This window comes from Rhinatrema bivittatum, chromosome 4, assembly GCF_901001135.1.
Source record: "Rhinatrema bivittatum chromosome 4, aRhiBiv1.1, whole genome shotgun sequence".
NCBI classification, from domain to species: Eukaryota; Metazoa; Chordata; class Amphibia; order Gymnophiona; family Rhinatrematidae; genus Rhinatrema; species Rhinatrema bivittatum.
This window is the reverse complement of record NC_042618.1, coordinates 301,557,406-301,577,437: the sequence shown is the minus strand read 5'-3', so window position 1 is coordinate 301,577,437 and position 20,032 is coordinate 301,557,406. Positions and strand designations below refer to the sequence as shown.

At 40.4% G+C, this 20,032-nt stretch overlaps 1 protein-coding gene across 3 annotated transcripts in view; it reads left to right on the top strand.

The window, feature by feature from the left end:
- The window catches only part of MAP2K4 (mitogen-activated protein kinase kinase 4), a 389,322-nt gene that overhangs the window by 92,746 nt on the left and 276,544 nt on the right, over nt 1–20,032 (top strand). For all 3 annotated transcript variants that reach the window (XR_003856494.1, XM_029600229.1, XM_029600228.1), the window contains exon 3: nt 1,285–1,398. Coding sequence is in view for 2 of the 3 variants with exons in the window: in XM_029600229.1 (XP_029456089.1) it covers nt 1,285–1,398 (114 nt within the window). In the remaining variant the exon portion in view is untranslated. The remainder of the gene's footprint in view (nt 1–1,284; nt 1,399–20,032) is intronic.

Below are 20,032 nucleotides of genomic sequence, written 5' to 3'. Positions count from 1 at the left end.
AAACAACTTCATCCTCCTTTGCAGTTTACAGTGCCCCTATGAAGTTTTAATTTGGTTTTGGAGTTTTTGGCAGGCTCTACGTTTAGACCGCTATGTACTCTGTCCTTGTGGTTGCTGACTGTGAAAACGGTTTTCCTTGTGGCAATTTGTCCTGCGTGTAGGGTTACTGAACTGCAAGCCTTATCTTGCTGGGAGCCGTTTTTCTAGGTGACTCCAGGGGCAGTACAGCTGCGTACTGTTCCTTCCTTTTTTTTTTTTTTTTTTTTTTTTTACCAAAGATGGTCACTGAGTTTCACTTGAATCAATCCATCTCTGTCATCTCTGGACAGAGAGAGAGATGTAGAGGAGTATCTGTTGTGACCCTTGGATGTCAAGAGACATATTGTCAGGTATGTAAATGTTACTGAGCCCTTGTGGAAGTTGGATCATCTGTTTGTCCTTCATGGCAGTACTAGACAGGGAGAGCCAGTCTTGCGGGCTAAAATAGCTTGCTGGATTAAGGAGGTAGCCACGGCTGCATACATGGATACTGGGAAGCCATTACCTAGTCGGGTTAGGCTCATTCCACTAGGGTTCAGGCAGTGTCATGGACAGAAGCTAGACTGTTGTCTCCCATCAACATTTGCCAAGCTGCGATGTGGTCTTCCTTACACACCTTTTCCAGGTTTTATCGTCTGGATTTGCAAGCCCGGGAGGACGCAACCTTTGCACTTGCGGTTTTGACAGGACCGCAGGCAGCCTCCCACCCTATTTGTGAATAGCTTGGATTCATCTGACTGGATGCTAAGAAATGAGAAATTAGTACTTACCTGATAATTTCCTTTTCTTTAGGACAGTCAGATGAATCCAGCTTCCCTCCCTTGGCTGCTGAATAATTATACTATAGTCCTTTTCTGTGACTGTGTTACAGGGATTACTGGTAAGTGTTAGTCCAGTCCCTAGAAGAGTGTTAATGTTTTCTTGTCTGAGCTGAGTGCTTCCTGTTTGAGTATTAACAATGTTATCTATCAAGTTTTTTGCTAGTTTGTCCACAGTTTGCTTTTGAAGAAAATACTGGCAGGCTGATGTCACTGCAGGGGTACATGTACTGTGACATCAGTTTGCTCTGTCTCCATCTGCTTGTAGAGGTGCATAATCCACTTGTTCTGGATTCATCTGACTGTCCTAAATACATGGAAATTATCAGGACAGTAATAATTTCTCAGTACGTTCCATTCTGCACAATAAAAAGGCTTTCTTTGTTGTCTTTTTTTTTATTTTTTTATTTTTTTTTTTAATTCTAAGGATGCAGGAACAAGACACAATAAGAAATCTAGAGGCACCTTACCAAAAACAAGATGCGAGGATGACCGCCGGCAAGATGTACAGCACAAATGAACAGGCGACAAAAAACAGGCTGTATGTGCTGTCAAAAGGCTGTATTCCATGTTGATTTCTGGGTTTTCTAATACTAGTGAAATTCTGTTCCTGTATCTTTGCCAGAAGAGCTTCCTAGTAAATAACCCCTTTCAGACAGGTGGAAGTATAACCTTCTACATGATTTACTATGGCCACAAGATCAGAATTGTTTCCACAAAAGCATTAAACCTTCAAGGTAAATCCTGCTATACAGTATAACATTGATTTTACACCAGTATGTATAATTTTCCAAATAATTGTCCATAGTGCAGGAATTTCAGCTCTTGGGGAAAAACCTGAAACCCCGTGGAATGAGATACCAGTAAATAACTGCCATAAGAAATGAAAATGAAAAAGTGATTTTGCTGTTAAACTAGTTTCATGCCATCATTGTGGACCAGGCATGATTTTCCAACTCCCAAATCAGAACACATTGGCATGGTGTGATAGAAAAGTAGTATATGGGCAAGAATGTACTGGGGACAAGAAAGCGATTGAAATGGGGGGGGAGCACAAGAAACAGATTGTTGTGGTTTGACTGGCTTCAGATCTTATAGTGACAAATTAGAATCATAATATACCATCTAATCATTTCTCAAAGCTTGGATTGCTGTAGCTAAATACTGTCATGGCTATTATAATGCATAAGAGTGGGAAAATATAATCTAGTGAGAATATATTCAGCTCATCAGTGTACATCAGTCTTGTTACTAGCCAGCTATTTTCATTTTAACAGCTTGAAAGTGCTATGAAACGAGAAAGTTAGCAGCACAGTCATTTCCCCCTTCAGAAAAATTCACGGTCTGCAAAACGTATATAGTTATTCAAAAGGCTCCCTTTTTTGTGGGGGCAAGGGTATGTGGAATTTTTTCTTTTAAATATTTTTTTATTAATTTGTGCGATGTCAGATATTCTTCTCTAGCTATAGTTTCGTAAATTCTTATTGGATGGAATCTTATTTGTTGCGACTACAAATTGAATTAGGAAATGGCAAAATCAAAATATATTTTGTTTCTAGATGAGACTTAAACAAGGAGATCCATTTTCAATTTGTTTAGTAAATCTGGAAGAAAGTCTGAAAAATATTGCAGACAGGCATTTCATAAATATAAATTAATTTTCCAGACTTTTGCAGTTCATAGGCTGCAACTTCATGAGAAGAAAGTGAGACTTTTTGGAAGTATCTCCATTTCTTGGACGTGTGTATCCAAGTCAAACACACAAGATTTGAAAGGGTCAGGTTGTCCCATGGACATTTGGGGGAATGCTGCTTCATTTGGGTAAAAGAGAGCATAAATTGCAAATCCATAAATCTGATTCTGCAAGGCCCCATCTCTTTTGTAGATGTCACAAGGAGATGGTCTTTGTAGAAAAATTAGTGTGCTTTATTGTTAAAAATTTCAGTTACAGCAAATATTATAGAGTTGAAATTTTAGAAGTACAGAGAGAACATTGATTTCTTCCTTTATATGTTAATATGTATATACTGTATCTCTATGATGTAGCAAATTAGCTACACCCGTATCTGTGACATCACTGCATTGATCTGCTGTTGACTGGAAATGGTATAATCATCTCACAACTTCGTCTATAGTGCCATTTAATAGATATTAACTTGAATACGAGTTTTTCAGTAGCTTTTCAGACCTTGAGCATATAAATAATCTATTACTAACATACAATAAAGATATTTTAATTGGTGCTTTTGCACATCTGTTTTTGGCCTCTCCTTACTCCCTCCTTCATTTTCATGGCTTATAATGAGAGAAGTTAGTGTCTCATAGCTCAGATGTCTTTATTACTGCCAGCAGACTCCCACTCCGTTATGCCTATCTCTGATTTCAAAGGTCATACCATGGTTCTGTAGAGAACTGGAATTTGCTTCTGATTAGCAAAGACATTTGATTGTGCTTTTCTGTATTCAGAGAGAGACAGATTTTCTTTAATGAAAATACACAGATTTCAGCCACTGCTACTTAGGACAGACCCCAATTTCTGCAGTTTCTGGGTCCCAGAAATATTCAGAGGTATCTCAGACTTGGGTTTTTTTTTTTTTTTAATGTTTTTATTTTAACAAAGCTGATCTTAAACTCATGCAAGTTCCAAATCTGAGTGATATCCTAAGAGAGAAAAACCAAAACAAGTAAAGCAGAACATGATCATAGGAGCCTCCCAACTGCCATAAGACATGGGGGTTTCCTGTGTGGATTGGGAAGAGAAAAACTCCATGTATCGCTGCTTTGTAGTTGTGGCTACAGAAATCCAAGCTTTCTTCAGGTCACTTGGGCAAACTTCAGACATATAGCAACCATACAGTGAGAACTATCTGAATAATGAACAGAACCAGGGTGAGTAATCTCACTAGGGTCTTGTTGTTCCTGTGAAAGTAGTTTGTTCAGTCGTCTACGCTTAGTCCCTCCTGATGAAGCCGAAAGGCAAAACATGGCCATGTCGGGACTACAGCTTTTGAAACTTTGATTTGACACAGTGATAATATGGTTGGAACTACAATTTATTGAATTACCAATAAATATGTATACTGAAATAAGGAAACTGTGATCTTTGATTAATATTTGAGTACCTGGAATTTCAACCTGATAGTTTGGATTTAAAACTACTCCTCACATCTTCATTTGCTATGTTTGGATATCTATGCGAGGGTTGACATCCACCTGATGACTTTACTATGTACTGTTATTACTAACTCCTTCTGCATTATATCGAGCCAGTTCAAGCAGGGGAAAAGAAGCATCTGTGATCAGCAGGTGCCATTTTGAAAGATGGCACCAGCATAGCAGGATTGAGTAGGAATTGTTCCTACCCCCTGTAAACCACCAGGGATTTTAAGGTAAGCCTAAGGAGGATCTAGGATATAGAGAATGGGTATTTGGAATGAAAGGCACTTTTTTTTGACAATGGGGGCAGGGATTGAAGGTAGGGATGGCACTTAAATGGGTTATTTTTTTATGTAAAGTATGTTTGTTTATTAACTGAACAATAATAACCACACATTCATACATTCCATTTCAATTTTTCCAGTTTCCAATGTCTAAATATGAACATTACAATATTGCAGTATCCAATGTATGAACATATCCCTCCCTCCCCTTTCCCCCTCCCATCCGTAGCAACGCAAGTCTGGTGCCGTGTTCTGTTACGACAAACACCTGCAAGTATACAAATAAATACTGAACATAAAACACCCCCAACCCTCCCCCTAACCCTCCCCCAGTCTACCATCAAAAAGGACATGCAAAAAAGAAAGGGACAGAAAAGAGAGAGAAAATCTTTTCTCGTCTACAATAATTACAAACTGTTCAAAATATAACTACGGGCTTTACTAGGAAGATTCTGTATGTATGGATCCCAAATGGATAGAAATTTCACTTTACTGTGAAAGAAGGACTACGCAGCCATGGATTCCATCAACATTTTGTGTATGGCATTGCGCCATTGCCAATAAGAGGGTGGACCAGAATCCTTCCAGACTATCGATATTGAGTGTATACCCTGTTCTAATAATTTCCTAACCAGGAGTTGTACATCTTTCCTCACAGATTTGACCAGAACAATATTGAATAAAATCAATTCCGGAGCCATTGGGAGGGAGATCCCTGTTAAATGATCAATAAATTTAAGAATTTTGCCATAACAAATTGAGAAATAATCATACAATGCCAAAAAGCATGAGATAATGTGCTCTTCTCTATAGAACATTTAGAACACAAAGCTGAGGGTGCTAACTGCGCTTTAAATGCAGCAATTTGGGAAAAATATGTCTATGTAAACATTTATACTGCATTTCTTGTAGGTTACTATTGGGAGATATTGCTTTAATCTCTTTAACACGATAGATATAGTTCAGTGGGGAGCCTAAACCATCCTCAGAGTACCATTTTTCTGTAATAATGGTCACCCAAGCTTGCTGTTCCAATAGTTGCCATTCTTTATAGAGAAGTGAGGTAGATATTTTCTGTTTTTCACAATGCATAAAGTCCTCTATTTTGTGTACTACCTCCATAGTCAGCACACTCTGGGAGTGATCTAATATAATGTTGTAATTGCATATATGGAAATAGGTCCACCTTACGTAACCCAAGTTGCTGTTGTAGTTCCTGTAAAGAAAGTATCGTGCCCTCTCCTGATAAAACTTAATACAGATGGATAAAGACCCTAGTCAGCCCAGAAATGAAACTGTTTACAGTGGTTGCCTGGTGAAAATCGTAATTTCCCCATATAGGTAAATAGGGTGTACAGGTCGAGGATAGCTGTAGTCTTTTCATTAGAATATTCCAGGCCCACCTAAGGGGTTGGAAGCCACCAATGGGTGCAGACTGCCGGAAGGTGCGTGTTACACATATTTAGAGTTCAGTTGTTTCATAAGTAAAGAATCGCTGTCGTTCGATGTAAATGTCATGCCTTCATAAAGTCAGTCTCTCACCAAGCGCAAATACTTGCCAAGTTGTATCCCTTCAAGTCAGGTAGGTCCATACCCCCTCGGTGCCATGGAAGTTTCAGCCGCGCCAAAGCTACTTGGGCCATTTTCCCAGACCATAGAAAGTGCCCAAGCATTCTATCTAGCCGTCGTAAGTCTTTCCCTAAAATGCGTATAGGTAGAAGTTGTATGACATAGAGCCATTTAGGGAATAAGACCATCTTAAATAAATTGACCCTACCCCTCATGGATCAAGGTAGAGAGAGTGCCAGTGTGTCAATTTTTCCTGAGTCGTATGGAGTAAGGGGCCAATATTAAGGTTATATAATTGTTTTAATTGTAAAGAAATCCAAATTCCTAGATAGTGGAAGGAGACCTCAGCCCACTTTAAAGGGAAACCTTCCCCCCTCCCCACTGTGCCTGTAAAGAACTTGGAAATGACAACGACTCAGACTTATCCATATTCAACTTGTATCCTGAGAATTCACCCAACATCTGAAAAAGACGCATAATGTGGAACAGAGATGACCTTGAGTTACACAGAAATACGAGAAGGTCATTGCAAAAGCAGCATATTTAAAGATATCAGAGCCCATGGGTAGCACCTGAATTTCTTCAGACTGTTGGATTGCCAATAATAATGGCTCCATAGATAACAAAAATAGTAACGGTGACAGGGGACATCCTTGCCTAGTCCCACGTTTGATAGGAAAATCTGGGGACAATGCACCACTAACAGTGATAGCGACCATCGGGTCCGTGTTTAACAGTTGGATACCCTGTAAAAAAAATAAATAAATAAAAAATAAAGGCCTACCAAGCCCATCTGATGTAAAACCGAAAATAAGTATTGCCATTCTACCCTGTCAAATGCCTTTTCTGTGTCAAAACGGACCATCAGAAAGGGCACATTATAGGTTGAGCAGAGAGAAATGGCTGTTAATAATTTACAAACATTAACTATCGCATAATCTCCCCCGCACAAACTCCACTTGGCCCTTCCCAATATAGTCTGGAAGCAATAAGGCCAATCTATCAGCCAATATATTAGCCAACAGTTTTTAGTCTAAATTGAGCAGGGAAATCGGCCTATAAGAAGAAACTATAGTGGGATCCTTGCCTGGTTTGGGTAGTACTGTGATAACCTCTTTATTTGTACCAGGGGGGAAGCATCCTTTTGTCAGGAGGGTCCATAAAAGAATCTTTCAGTACCCCAGGGATATCATCAATCAAGATCTTGTAAAACTCAGCTGTAAAGCCGTCCGTACTGGGTGCCTTTAAGGGCTTTGCCGTCTGAATTCCCTGTCTAATCTCATCAACAGTTAAGGGCTTATTTAGATGTTGTAGATGTCTTTCTTCGAAGGACTTTAAACCCAGCCTAGACAGAAAATCCTTACATATATCAACGTTAAAGCCCTCAGAGCAGGGGTGGGCACTTTCGGTCCTCGAGGGCCACAAACCAGTCTGGTTTTCAGGATATCCCTAATGAATATGCATGAGAGAGATTTGCATGCACTCTGCCTCAGTTGTATGCAAATCTATGTCATGCATATTCATTAGGATATCCTAAAACCTCGACAGGTTTGTGGCCCTCAAGGACTGGAATTGCCCACCCCTGCCTCAGAGGACTACAACTTGACATAATAATCCGCAAACTGTTCGAGAATGTCTTTTGTCTTAGAACCCTCCCATCTTGTCCATTTATGTGAGAAATGCCTTTGGGGCCTCTGTCACCCCTAATGAGCCAAGCTAACACCTTCCCACTCTTGTTAGCATGTTGGTATAATTTGTATTTATAGAATAAAATACTTTTCTTGGCCCGTTGGTGCAGCAAAGTATTTATAGCTATCTGCATGGCTAGAAACATTTTCTTTGCACTTGCAGTATTTTGAGCCATGAATGCTCTTCTATACTTGGTTAACTTAGATTCTAGCTCTAGTAGTTGCTTGTTCAATGTTTTTTTTCTTCCAGGCCACATACAAAATGATATCACCCCTTAAAACTGCTTTAGCAGAGTACCATGTAAGAGTTAGGAAGGGTTCCCTATGGATTCCATTATTGGTCTCAAAATCCGCCCAGCACGTTTATTGTACATTTGAAAGACATGGTCATGAGCCAAATAATAAGGGAATCGCCAGGACCCGGAAGATGCTACCGTTTGCAACCCAGAGATTTCCAGCCATATAGGGACAAGGTCGAGATCTTAATATTCCCTATACCTGCATCCACAATCTGAGAGAGATTATTTTTTGTTTTCACAGAATCACCTATACGGGACAAGGTAGAATGTGCGTGGGACATGTGTGTAAAATCTTTTTCAGTGGGATGTAAAGACCCACCAGACATCCAACAGCTATAGTTGTGAAACAAAAAAAAGGGATGCCTTTCTTTAAGCCTACCCGCAGATCCTTGGATGGTTGGGATTTATCCAGTAAGGGGTCTGCTACCAAATTAAAGTCTCCCCCCATTAGTAATGGGCCTTGTTTGACAGCTAATAAAGTTTGAGAAATTTCTTGGAAAAGGGCATGAATGTAGACATTGGGAGCATGTAAGTTACACATAGTGATGTTATGGTCACCTAATTTACTAACTAAAATGATGAAATGCCCCAGCGGGTCCTTGATTTCTTGGAGGACCATCAGTGATACATTTTTGTGTACTAAAATGGCGACTCCTGCAGATCTAGTAGTAACTGAGGTGTAATAAACCTGACCCACACAATTCTTTTTAAGTTTCTGATGTTCTATGTCAAAACAGTCAAGTATAGCTTTCCTTGAGACCTCGACTGGGGGTTAAGCACTGAGGGGGTCCTTACCACTGGTAGACCAGGTTGAGTCAGACTCTGAGTACTCTTGGGGGTAGGGCTATGATTCCACAAACACCTGTGAAGAGGAAAGGTCAGTGGGTCTCTCCTTCAGTCACTCTTTGCTAGAGAGAGGGAAGTCTCCTCCGATGACCTCTCCTTTACAGAGTTTATTAGGAAAATGGCCAAGGCCATTCCATTTACTTTTACAGATGGTGGATGAGACCAGAAGTAAGATGCTGGACATCTCCAGTTTGTGGAGACCCCTAGGGAAGTCATGGCAGTCCCAGTCCCTGAAATCCTTCAGAAGGTGCAGATGAGGATTTGGGAGAGATCTCTCTTTCTCTCTCTCTCTCTCTCTCTCCCCCTCCCTCCTATTAACAAGAAGGCAGACCAATCTGTCTTGTCCAAAAGGCTACCGGATTCAAAAAGAGACAGTTACTACACGAATGTTTAGTTGTCATATCCATTCTTAAGAAAGCCAAGAGGTCTAGAACACATTTCTAAGTGCCTCTGGTAAGGTATCTAGAACCTTTGGGAAGAAGGTTTTTCAGGGGGCTATGCTTAATGCCCGCATAGCTTCCTACCAGCTCTTCATGGGTTAATATATGTGGGACCTGCTGAAGCAAATGCAGGGGGTGGCCAAGCAGCTTTCTCCAAAGCAGCAAGACACCCTCTAGTTATTGGTGGACAAAGGGTTAGAGTATGGAAAACACATTTTCGAGATGGCATTGAGAGTGTCTGCCACAGGGATTGGACCCTGCAGACTTACCTGGTTGCAAGCCTCAGATCTCTGTCCAGAAGTGCAGGAAAAACTTGCTGACATGCCAGGCACAGGAGAGAATCTCTTCAGAGGCAGATTAAATGGAAGTGGTTGTGCGATCGGAGATCACTGTGCAATGCTCCAGCAGTTCTGTGCTGGCACTTGATCTGACTGCTTCTTCCAGGAGGTAACCAGCCAGATCGAGTATGCCGAGAGAGCGCTATCCACCACCCCTCGGTCCCATGCACAGCAAGCTCCTCATGCCCATTTGAGGCAGCAGTAGGCGCCTAAAGCCCAGCCAGCAACCCAGTCAACACCAGGGATGGAGTTTTGCCTGATTCGCAGAGAACCTACTCTGTATCCCTGATACCTGTGCTGGAGGGCAATCCTGTCGAAGGGAGGTTTTGATTTTACGTAAACCCTGGGAGTGAGACCCATGATTATATATAATTGAAAGATGGTGAATTAATGTACCTGTAGAATTACAGGATACACTAAGCAAGAGCTATCGTTAATTAGCGTGAGTATACATTAAGTTACCTCCACTAAATATATGAGGTCTCCACTCACTAAGAAAAATACTTATGAGGTCTCTGCTCACTTTGTAAACTGAGATATTAAAAGTTTCCTGTTATATGATGTTTTTCAGCATTTAGTACCATTATAACTTTGGACATGTAGGTCCTCAGTAGCATCAGGAGAGTGTATAGATTAAACCTGTTGGATCTTGCCAGATCAACCCCTAGACCCCAGTTAGGGTCACTTGCCGCATTAGGAACTGTTTCAAAAGCAGCTCTCCTCCCTCTTTACTGGTCAGTGCAGTTGAGCTTGTTCCACCAAGGCATAGAGGATAGGGCTTCTACTCCAAGTATTTCCTGATTCCAAAGAAAACGGAACTCCATATTCCCTTCCTAGACTTAAGGGCTTTGAACAAATTCAACAAAAGAGAAAAGTTCAAGATTGTTTCCCTGGGCATTTTAATCCCCTGTCTATAACTATGCTCTTTTGAACTAAATGATGCTTACACTGATAGAAAGTTTCCCTGGTCACAGGAAATATCTCAGATTCCTTGTCAGAGAATGTTATCTTCAATATCACATTTTGCCTTTTGGGCTAGCATCTGCCACACGTCTTCACAAAATTCCTAGCCGTGGTGACACACATGCACCTCCAACAAAATTGGAGGTGCATGTGTGTATCAATCTGGATGATTGGCTGGTCAAGAATACTTCTCTGGTAGGACCCAAGGAATCGATGTGTATGACCATCTTGGTGTTGGAGTTACTAGGGTTCATTATCAACTACCCCAAGTCTTATGTGAGCTCGTTATCTCAATCGGAATTTTAGATCTCCTCTAGACATGATTTGGGCAAAAGCCTTTCTTCCACAACAGAACACTACCACCTTGATGTCTCAGTGGAAGAGATATAAATAAGTCAGCAGACATTGCATGGGACTTGTTGGGCAGTTCGGCGTCATGGCATCAACTGTATATGTCGCTCTCATAGCTTGTCTCCATATGAGGATGGCTCATTGGACCCTAAGGTGTCAGTGGCTGCAGGCAATTCAAGATCTATGAGATTCCATCCATACCATATTACCTCTCAGGAGATTCTGTCCTGGTGGCAAAGACAGCTCCAAACTGATCAGAAGAATCCCCATCTAAATTTCTCCAATCCAAATTGTCCTCACAATGGATGCATCTACCCTGGGCTAGGGAGCTCATGCATAGGAGCTCTGCACTCCGGGCCTTTGGTCAATACTGATAAAGGTTTATCAAATTTCTTGGAGCTCAAGGCGATCCTGTATGGTATAAAGGCTTTCAGAGATTGGAAAACGATATCTTTGTTGGATAACTAAATGGACAATCAAGTTGTAATGCACTATATCAGTAACCAGGATAGCCTGGGCTTGTATCTCCTGTGCCAGGAGATCTAACTGTGGGACTAGGCCATCTCTCAGGGGATGGTTCTCAGGGCTATATACACCTGGCAATTGTGGAGAAAGTCCATTAGAACTCTTGAGTGGTCCTTGAACTGGGGCAATTCAGATTTTCCTCCAATGGGGCATGCTAGTGGTGGATCTGTTTGTGTCCTCTTGGAGCAAGAAGGTCCCATTGTTCTTTTCCAGAAAAAAGGCACATGGCAAACTAGCCTCAGATGCCTTTGTCCTAGGTTGGGGCAAGGATTACTGTACACATATCCTTCAATTCTGCTAGCTACGAAAACTGTTGAAGCTCAGATGACAGGGGGACCATGATATTCATAGCCCCCTTTTGGTTGAGACTAATTTGGTTCACGCTTCTACAGGAGATATCCATTAGGGAACTGATCAGATTGGGGACTTCCCCAGATCTCATTATTCAGCATCAGGGCAGGGCACCATTCCAATGACAAGTCCCTGTCACTCACTGCTAAGATGTTGAGAGGTTGACTTTGCAACCCTTTATGTGACAACGTGTCATAAGTTCTTTTAGCTTCAAGAATGGATTCCAAGGAGGAGGTTTGAGTTGAGTGATGACCCTAGATCCTTTCTCCTGCTCCACACAAAAACTACTTTATTAACTTCATTTATCCAAGTCTGGTCTCAAGGCCAACTTCATAAGAGTTCACTTTTGTACAGTTGGCACCTACTATCAGCATGTAGAAGATAAACCCATCTCTGTACAGCCTTTAGTTATCCAGTTTACATGGGGCCTGCTTCATTTCAAGCCTGCCATCAGGCCTTCTGCTGTGTCTTGGGATCTCAACATGGCTTTGTCCCAGTGATGAAAGCTCCATTTGAACTACTGCACTCCTATAACCTGAAGTACCTGACCTGAAAGGTCGTGTTTTTAGTTGCAGTCAGTGAGCTCCAGGCACTAGTAGCGATTCCACCTTATACTAGATTTCATCATGATAGGATGGTCTTATGTACCCATCCTGCCTAAGGTGCTGTTGGAATTCCATCTTAAATCAATTGCCTTTTCAGCATTTTTTCACAGGCCACATGTGTCCACCAAGGTGAACAAGATTTGCACAGTTTGCACTGCAAAAGAACCTTTACCTTCTACCTGGAGCGAACTGAAGCCCATAGAAAGTCCATTAACTTTGTTTCTTTTGACATAAACAGACTGGGGATTGCCTTTGCCAAACAGACTTTATCTAATTGGCTAGCAGATTGCATTCCTTTTTGTTATGCCCAGGCAGGGCTGAATCTGGTTGACCATGTTAAGGCCCATTTTATATGAACCATGCCCACAAGCTGGGACCATTTTATTTGAACCATGTCCACAAGCCGGGACCGACGAAGAAAGGAAAAGTCTCCACAAAGAGGGCCTGGACCCACCGAGATGCGTTGCCCCACTTCAGATACCAGGCCCGGGTTTGACAGACCCTTAGAGCTTCCCAAGAAAGCTGGGGCTCTGGCAGCGGTACCTCATAAGGAAAGAGTCAGAGGTGCATCAATTGGGTCACTGGGCTCTTTTCCCGGTTGACCCCGTTCTTCGGCGCCAAAAAACTCGACGCATAAGAAGCATAAAAGGAGATTGATGATCGGCGCACCACCAACACACTGTGTGTCTTCGATGCACTCGACTCCTCATGAGAAGCATCCTAAGCTTATGATGCACCATAAGCATCCAACTCAAACTTCTACTCATTCGACACATAAAAATCTCAGAAAGACAAACACACCCACAGAACACCAAGATGTCCACGTGAAAGCCAGGAAATTGATATTGAGATCCTTTCTGACCTGGATTCTCAATCTTCAAGGCAGACATCAATCAGTGAAGATTCTTATTCTCTTCGGTGTCTTGCATCAAAAGGCTATCTCCTCCACTGCAGGTCCCCCTCGCAAAGAAGTACAGACCACCGGTGACAAAACCACCTATGCCATGGGACCTGAACATTGTCTTGGAGCAGCTAATGCTACCTCCCTTTGAACCATTAGTCACCAGCCACATAAAATACCTAACATGGAAAACAGGTTTCCTAGTAGCCATCACATCAGCTAGAAGAGTAAGTGAATTACAAGCCTTAGTTCCCTACTCCCCTTATTTGGAATTCTATCACGACAAGGTTACCCTTCGTCCTCACCCCACCTTCCTTCCTAAAGTGGTCTCTGTTTTTCATCTTAACCCATAACTCTACCAATTTTTATGCCAAAGCCTCATAATGATCGTGAGAAACTCCTGCACTCGCTGGACTGTAAGTGGGCTCTGGCCTACTATAAACAAAGGACTTAATTTCCTTTTGAGACCTTCTCAGCTCTTCCTTTCCTTCAATCCAAATGATTCTGGTCAACCCGTCTCTAAGAGAGCCATTGCCAGTTGGTTATCACAATGCATTCTATTTTGTTACAACAAACGATCAATCAAACTTCAAAACTAGCCTCAGGCGCACCAAATACGTGCCACAGCAGCATCAGTTGCCCACTTGAACAAGGTTCCATTACTAGATATCTGCAAAGCGGCAACTTGGTAGTCCATCCACACCTTTATGTCATACTATTGTCTACAGCAACAAATGACCTCTGAAACGCTGGGCACAGCAGTCTTGTCGACCCTTCAAAACGGATGAGACTGTCTACTACTCTATGGGTTGCTGTCCTAACCTTCAAGGACATATAAAATGGACACAATCCGGGAGCTTGGGATTCCCAGACAGCATGGCTAATTCAGCCTTGCTATCGACGGGGAACAAGCAAGTTTGCTTACCGTAAACGGTGTTTCCGTAGATAGCAGGTTGAATTAGCCATGCGATCCCTTCCTCCTCCCTAGACAGTCCCACAAAGGACACATTACTTTTATTACCTCTTGCTTGGCTACAAAGAAACTGAGAAGAGGGAATCGTGCAGGAAGACCACTGCGCAGCCGCACAGTCAAAGCTCTGTGACTCACTGAGGAAACTCAGCCTACTTCGGGTCGCAACGCTTCCCAGACAGCATGGCTAATTCATCCTGCCATCTACGGAAACACCATTTACGGTAAGCAAACTTGCTTTTATCCTTTGAGAACACCTATTACCAGTAAGCAACTCTGCTTTCTTTTTTCAGGGTTTTTCTCAGGCAATTCAGAAAAAACACACTCATTTCTCAGAGGTAAAAAAGCTTTGAGATTTATTTAAAACATTTATATCCTATCTGTCCTTGGTCCTAGTGGGTTACAATGCAACACACACATTTTCCAAGACAAGCAAGTAAACCTAAAAACAAATCACAGCCAGTTAAATATTATCAAGTGAAAGAACCTGATTTGTTACCAGCTCAAAAAGGAACCTCTTCTTTCTGAAAACCTTTTATATAGGTCTCATCTCTCAAACCAGCTGGGATGGAGTTCTAAAAAAACAAACAGGAATCACAGTTATCGTCTTTCCTTTATTTCATGAAGACTGACATCATGGTGAGATGCAATTTCAAGGAGATGCAGGAAAATAAAGTCAGTCCCAAAAATTCCAAAATAATTTTGAATATGCAAATATTTTTATTCATCAAATCGGCAACTCCATTGCTCAAAAGACACAGAATATTTTCAACACAGGGTCCCCCGACACGGACCTGTGTTTCGCCTTGCCGCCAAAGACGCTGAAATTTAAAGTTTGAATGCCACAAAGAATATACTGTCCCCCCCCGACGCAGCCGCGTTTGGCGAAACACGGGTCCGTGTCGGGGGACCCTGTGTTGAAAATATTCTGTGTCTTTTGAGCAATGGAGTTGCCGATTTGATGAATAAAAATATTTGCATATTCAAAATTATTTTGGAATTTTTGGGACTGACTTTATTTTCCTGCATCTCCTTGGTGATTTAACTATTGATTGTGGAGAGCGGCGTTTGCTCCTTTGGATGTTTATGGAGATGCAATTTCAAGTAATCTTTACCTCTGAGATCTAAGAGATCAAACTGGCACATACATGTTAATCTCAGAAGACAGACGTGTTGGCAACAGACCATGCAGAGCTTTAAAAACTATCAAGCCGAATTTAAATATATTTAAAAAATTTCTAGTCCACGGTTCAAGATGGATTACAAATAACGTGCATAAAATCATACATAAAACAAATATATATTTCAGTTTTATTTTATCAGAATCATAAAAAATATAAAATGATCAAGTAACAAATTAAGATAAGACAACATCAACAAACAGAATAAGAACTCTGACACAAAGGAACAAAACCTTAAAAGAACTGAGAAAGCATGAGGGAATAGTGAACCTGTTTCTTTCTACTATAGCTTTGTTAAACAAAGTTTTTAAAGCTTCCTTAACCAATACTGGATCCTGCATGGTTCTCAACTATGCAGGCAGGATATTCCAAAAAGCAGGGCCCGTCGCTATGAAAGGACACTCCCTGGCTTCTGAAAGATGAACAGTGCAGAAATATGGTAAACTTGAATTTGAGAAATGCAGCATGCATGATGGAACATAAATGCGTGTAATAGCACTAATCCAGGGAGCAATTTGATGATTAATACATTTATAAATGGTTGATTACTTTATGCACCACTCTTTTGGCAGCTAATGTAAAGTATATACAATAGAAGTTTTCTTCCAGTGAGAATTTTTGCTGGGATAACTGGGAGCCAATGTAAAGATTTCAGAATAGGTGAAATATGTTCACTACATGGTACGTCAGCATTCAAGCGTGTAGTGGCATTTTGTACCAACTGCAAACTCTTGGTTGTAATCATAAGGAGACCTAAATAAACTGCATTGCAGTAATCTAGGCTGCTTAAAACTAGATTCTGAATTATCAATCAGATATGTTCCTTAGATGACAATGGTCTTAAATTATGCAAAACCAGTTTATAAAAGGCCTTCTGAGCAACTTGTTTAATGTCTGGTGAAAATGATAGATGCTTCAAAAATGACTCCCAGATTCCTAATATTTTGGGCAGTCGAGAACTAAATCCTTCTACAAAATGCTTAAAGGAATAATCTCATTTTTAGTACATGAGAGATGCAAGATTTCTTTTTTTTTTTTTTTTTTTTTTTAAGTATTCAGTGCTAATTTTCCAAAAGCCATTCACTAATGGCGTCCCGTGCACTAATAATCCACCGATGTATTAAATGGTAGTGGAAACTGGACATCAGCATACATTCTAAATTGACTAGCAGATAGTGTACATAGGGAGCTTATGTAGATATTAAATGATGCTGATAATGCTGATCCCTGTGGCACATCCATCCTTAAAGGAAACCAAGAAGAGAAATTGCACCCTGGTGACATTTGTTTGATTGTGTTCATTCAAGAATGATTTAGACCAAGCCAGTTCATTTGAACATAATCCTAGGTCTTCTAACCTGAATATCAAAATGTCATGATTGAGGGTGTCAAATGCTGAAGAGAGGTCCAAAAAATAAGGAAAAAATTGTTTACCTGCATCAAACCAAAAACTTGCCAGGTACTTGTGACTTGGATTGGCCACTGTTGGAAACAGTGCCATACTGGGCTTGATGGACTCTTGGTCTGACCCAGTATGGCATATCTTATTTTCTTATGTAACCCCTAAATAAAATTTGTCCTAACTAGAGACCAATAAAATTTCTGTATTTTACCCTGATTTAAAGCCAAACTGCAAAAGATCCAGAATTGTCATTTAAATAATCACTAAGCTGCTTCAGAACAGCACACTTCAAAACTTTAGTTTAAAAAAAAAAGGAAAGGATGAAATAGGGTAGTAGTGGGATAGATCAGAAGCATCCAAATCATGTATTTTTTTTTTTTTAATACTGGTCTAATGCTTGCTTTTTGCAACTTTGGCAGGGAGACAACCCTCTAAAAGTGACAGATTGATGATTTTTGCCAGGGAAATCACAATCTCTTTCCAAATGACCTTTAAGACAACAGTAGGCCAACAGTCCAGAACACATACTGACTTTTTCAAGTTTGAGATAAACTCCACAACCTCTGTTGGAAACTTCTAAAAAAAAAAACAAAAAACTGTCCCATGAAGAGAGCAATGATGACGAAAAAGATGACGAGGTAAGGTGAATCTTACTGAAAAGAATTCGTAATTTGCTCACAAAGTACAACAGAGTGATCTAAGACAGGTCATATTCAGGACTGAGTCAGTTGCTTAACAATATTAAATAATTACTATAAGAATTCATGGCTGGTTGAATCCTATTTGGCAAAGCATTCCATTTGATATTTTTTAATGGGAAGCTGGTAAGCACTGAGGCAAAAAAGGTAGTTGGAGGCATCATTGTCCTGCTTATTCTTCCGCTTTCTCTCAGCTTGCCTAAGATTACACTTCTCAGATCTTAAATTACAATTGAATCTTAGAACATTTCCTTGATTTCTGATGGACTTAACTGTCAAAGGGGCAATATTATCCAAAGACTTAATGAATCTTGCCAACAGTTTACTGCATTAGAACTGAAAAACCTCTGTCAGATGAGATTCAAGACCAGCCTCCTAATCATGGATCAACAAATTAGGGTCAAGGTGAGCAGGTTGCAATTTAAATTTAGATCATTGTGACATACTGTATGCCATGCTTTATCTGGCAAGGTTGAAGATGTCTAAAGAAAACAAAAATCCTAGTTTTCATCTTGGTCGAAGCAGCACAGTGATTTCTGACATGTTTTAAGTGGAGCCTTGCCAAATAGGACCACTTACAGAATGCTGTGAGTGTTATCTGATGATGTCTGATTACACTGGGCAACAATGAAAGTGTTACTGACCTAAAAAGGTCCTACTCTGTAGTAACTTGATGTGCTGAACATGAATATGACCATGAAAAGTTTTTATTGGCTCTCGTTTTGAAGATCTTTAATATAGTTCACTTTCTATGTTTAGTCATGTAAATTTATCCAGTAGGACTGTAAATAAGCCTAGAATGATGTAATATTGCATAATACCATCATGCACACATCATCCAGAGTTTATTACATCGTTTTCTGATGCAATGCAGTTCTACTGCCATGCTGCTGCTGAGTAAGCTGACGTCAGCAGTGGACTATGTGAAGCCCAGTCAGAAAGGGTGAGCATTTGAAATATTCATGCTGGCTGACTACTGCTGGACACTCCGCAGAGATGCTCCCGAACAGGTGTACAAGAGACAAGCAAAGAAATCTAAGACTTAGTCTATGACTTCATTTTTCAAACGGTATTAACCGTAGGTCTCCTACTATTGGCATACAATTCAAGATGTAATTATATTATTGCATATTACAAAAAAAACTAGAGCCAATTTTGCATTTTCACAGTCACATTCATGTTTAGCACATGGAAATGTATAAGAATTGACTAATTTCATTTCCGTAACATGACTTTTGTGAAAATTTGTTGCCCAGTGTTATGGGGTGGGGGATCACTGTTGTTCGATGTGTATGACTGGATGTTGTTAATATCATTTTAGATTGAGGTGCAAATTGACTGTGATTCTGGAAAAGGTGCAGAGATGCTGAATTTAATTTATTTTTAACTTTCAGTCCTTATTCATATTGATTCCTTGGTTATTTTTAATTGTATGTATAGGAGGGTGATGTGGCAGATTTTTGGGAATGGCGAACACTACCAGTTATAGGCAGGAATATCTGAAAATTGAAAAAAACTACTATTGGGTTTTACTAGAATTAGTGCTTGACAGAAGGCGGCTTGACTAAGGCTAGAATATTTGACTTTATGATCTGTGATAACTCACTTTGTCCCTGCATTACCGTGAGCTTGGGTTAGGTTGAGGATTGCATCAGTGCCGGCACTAGAATTGCAAAAATGAAGAAGTTAGACTGTCCTGCTTTCTGAAAACAGAAGAATAATTGCAAGGACCATCTCACAGGGCATCATGATGACATCTTGTTTTTTCTTTATTTTTTGCTATTCCTTTTTTTGCCCTGGTACGTGAAGCTTCCACCTGGTCAAAGTTTAGTTTCCGGGATTGATTGACTTCAGTAAGCTATTTCATATAAGTCAAAAGATTATGGCTCTTTCAGTTATTATGCTGTTTTATAATCGGAGATAGTTGGATGGCATGCAGGGGAAGAAGGGGGTGGGCTATGTGGTAGGTCTGTTAATGGTTATTCACTGCAATCATGGATGTAGAGCAGAGAGATTTGTTAAAGGTGATGTCAAGAGGGGATAGGAGGGAGGTCTGGTTGGAAGGATGGGATGGGTGGGAGTTGGGGGTGTTATGAGTGTGGTATTTAAAGGTTTTATAAAAATGGGCATGCAGATCAGGAAACTACTGATTTTTGGTTGCATGGTTATTCAGAATCACTGTTCTGGAACAAATCTATGGCTTCTGGTCTACACTTAGTCTCATTCAATCAGAGGTATTTCAGCTTCAGTAAAGAGAAAAAGAATATTGCAATACTTGAATAATCATAAAGTAAATATTGCTTTCTTGCCGGAAACAAATTTAACTGATAATGAACGTGCGTGGAGAGCGGATGGGTCAGGTGTATACTACTACTTATTCATCTAGATGCATTGGGGTTTGCATGCTCATTCATAAAATTTTTCCACTGAAAGTGAACAGAGCTTATTATGACGTAGATGGATGTTCCTTTTTTGAATAGGAGGAAAGTGCTCAACCAATCTAACAGACAAAATGAGGTTTTTTTTTCTCATTCCGTGAAACTCTGTTTGGAATATTTATTTTATTTATATTTTGTATACCAATATTCTGCATAACAATCATAACTAT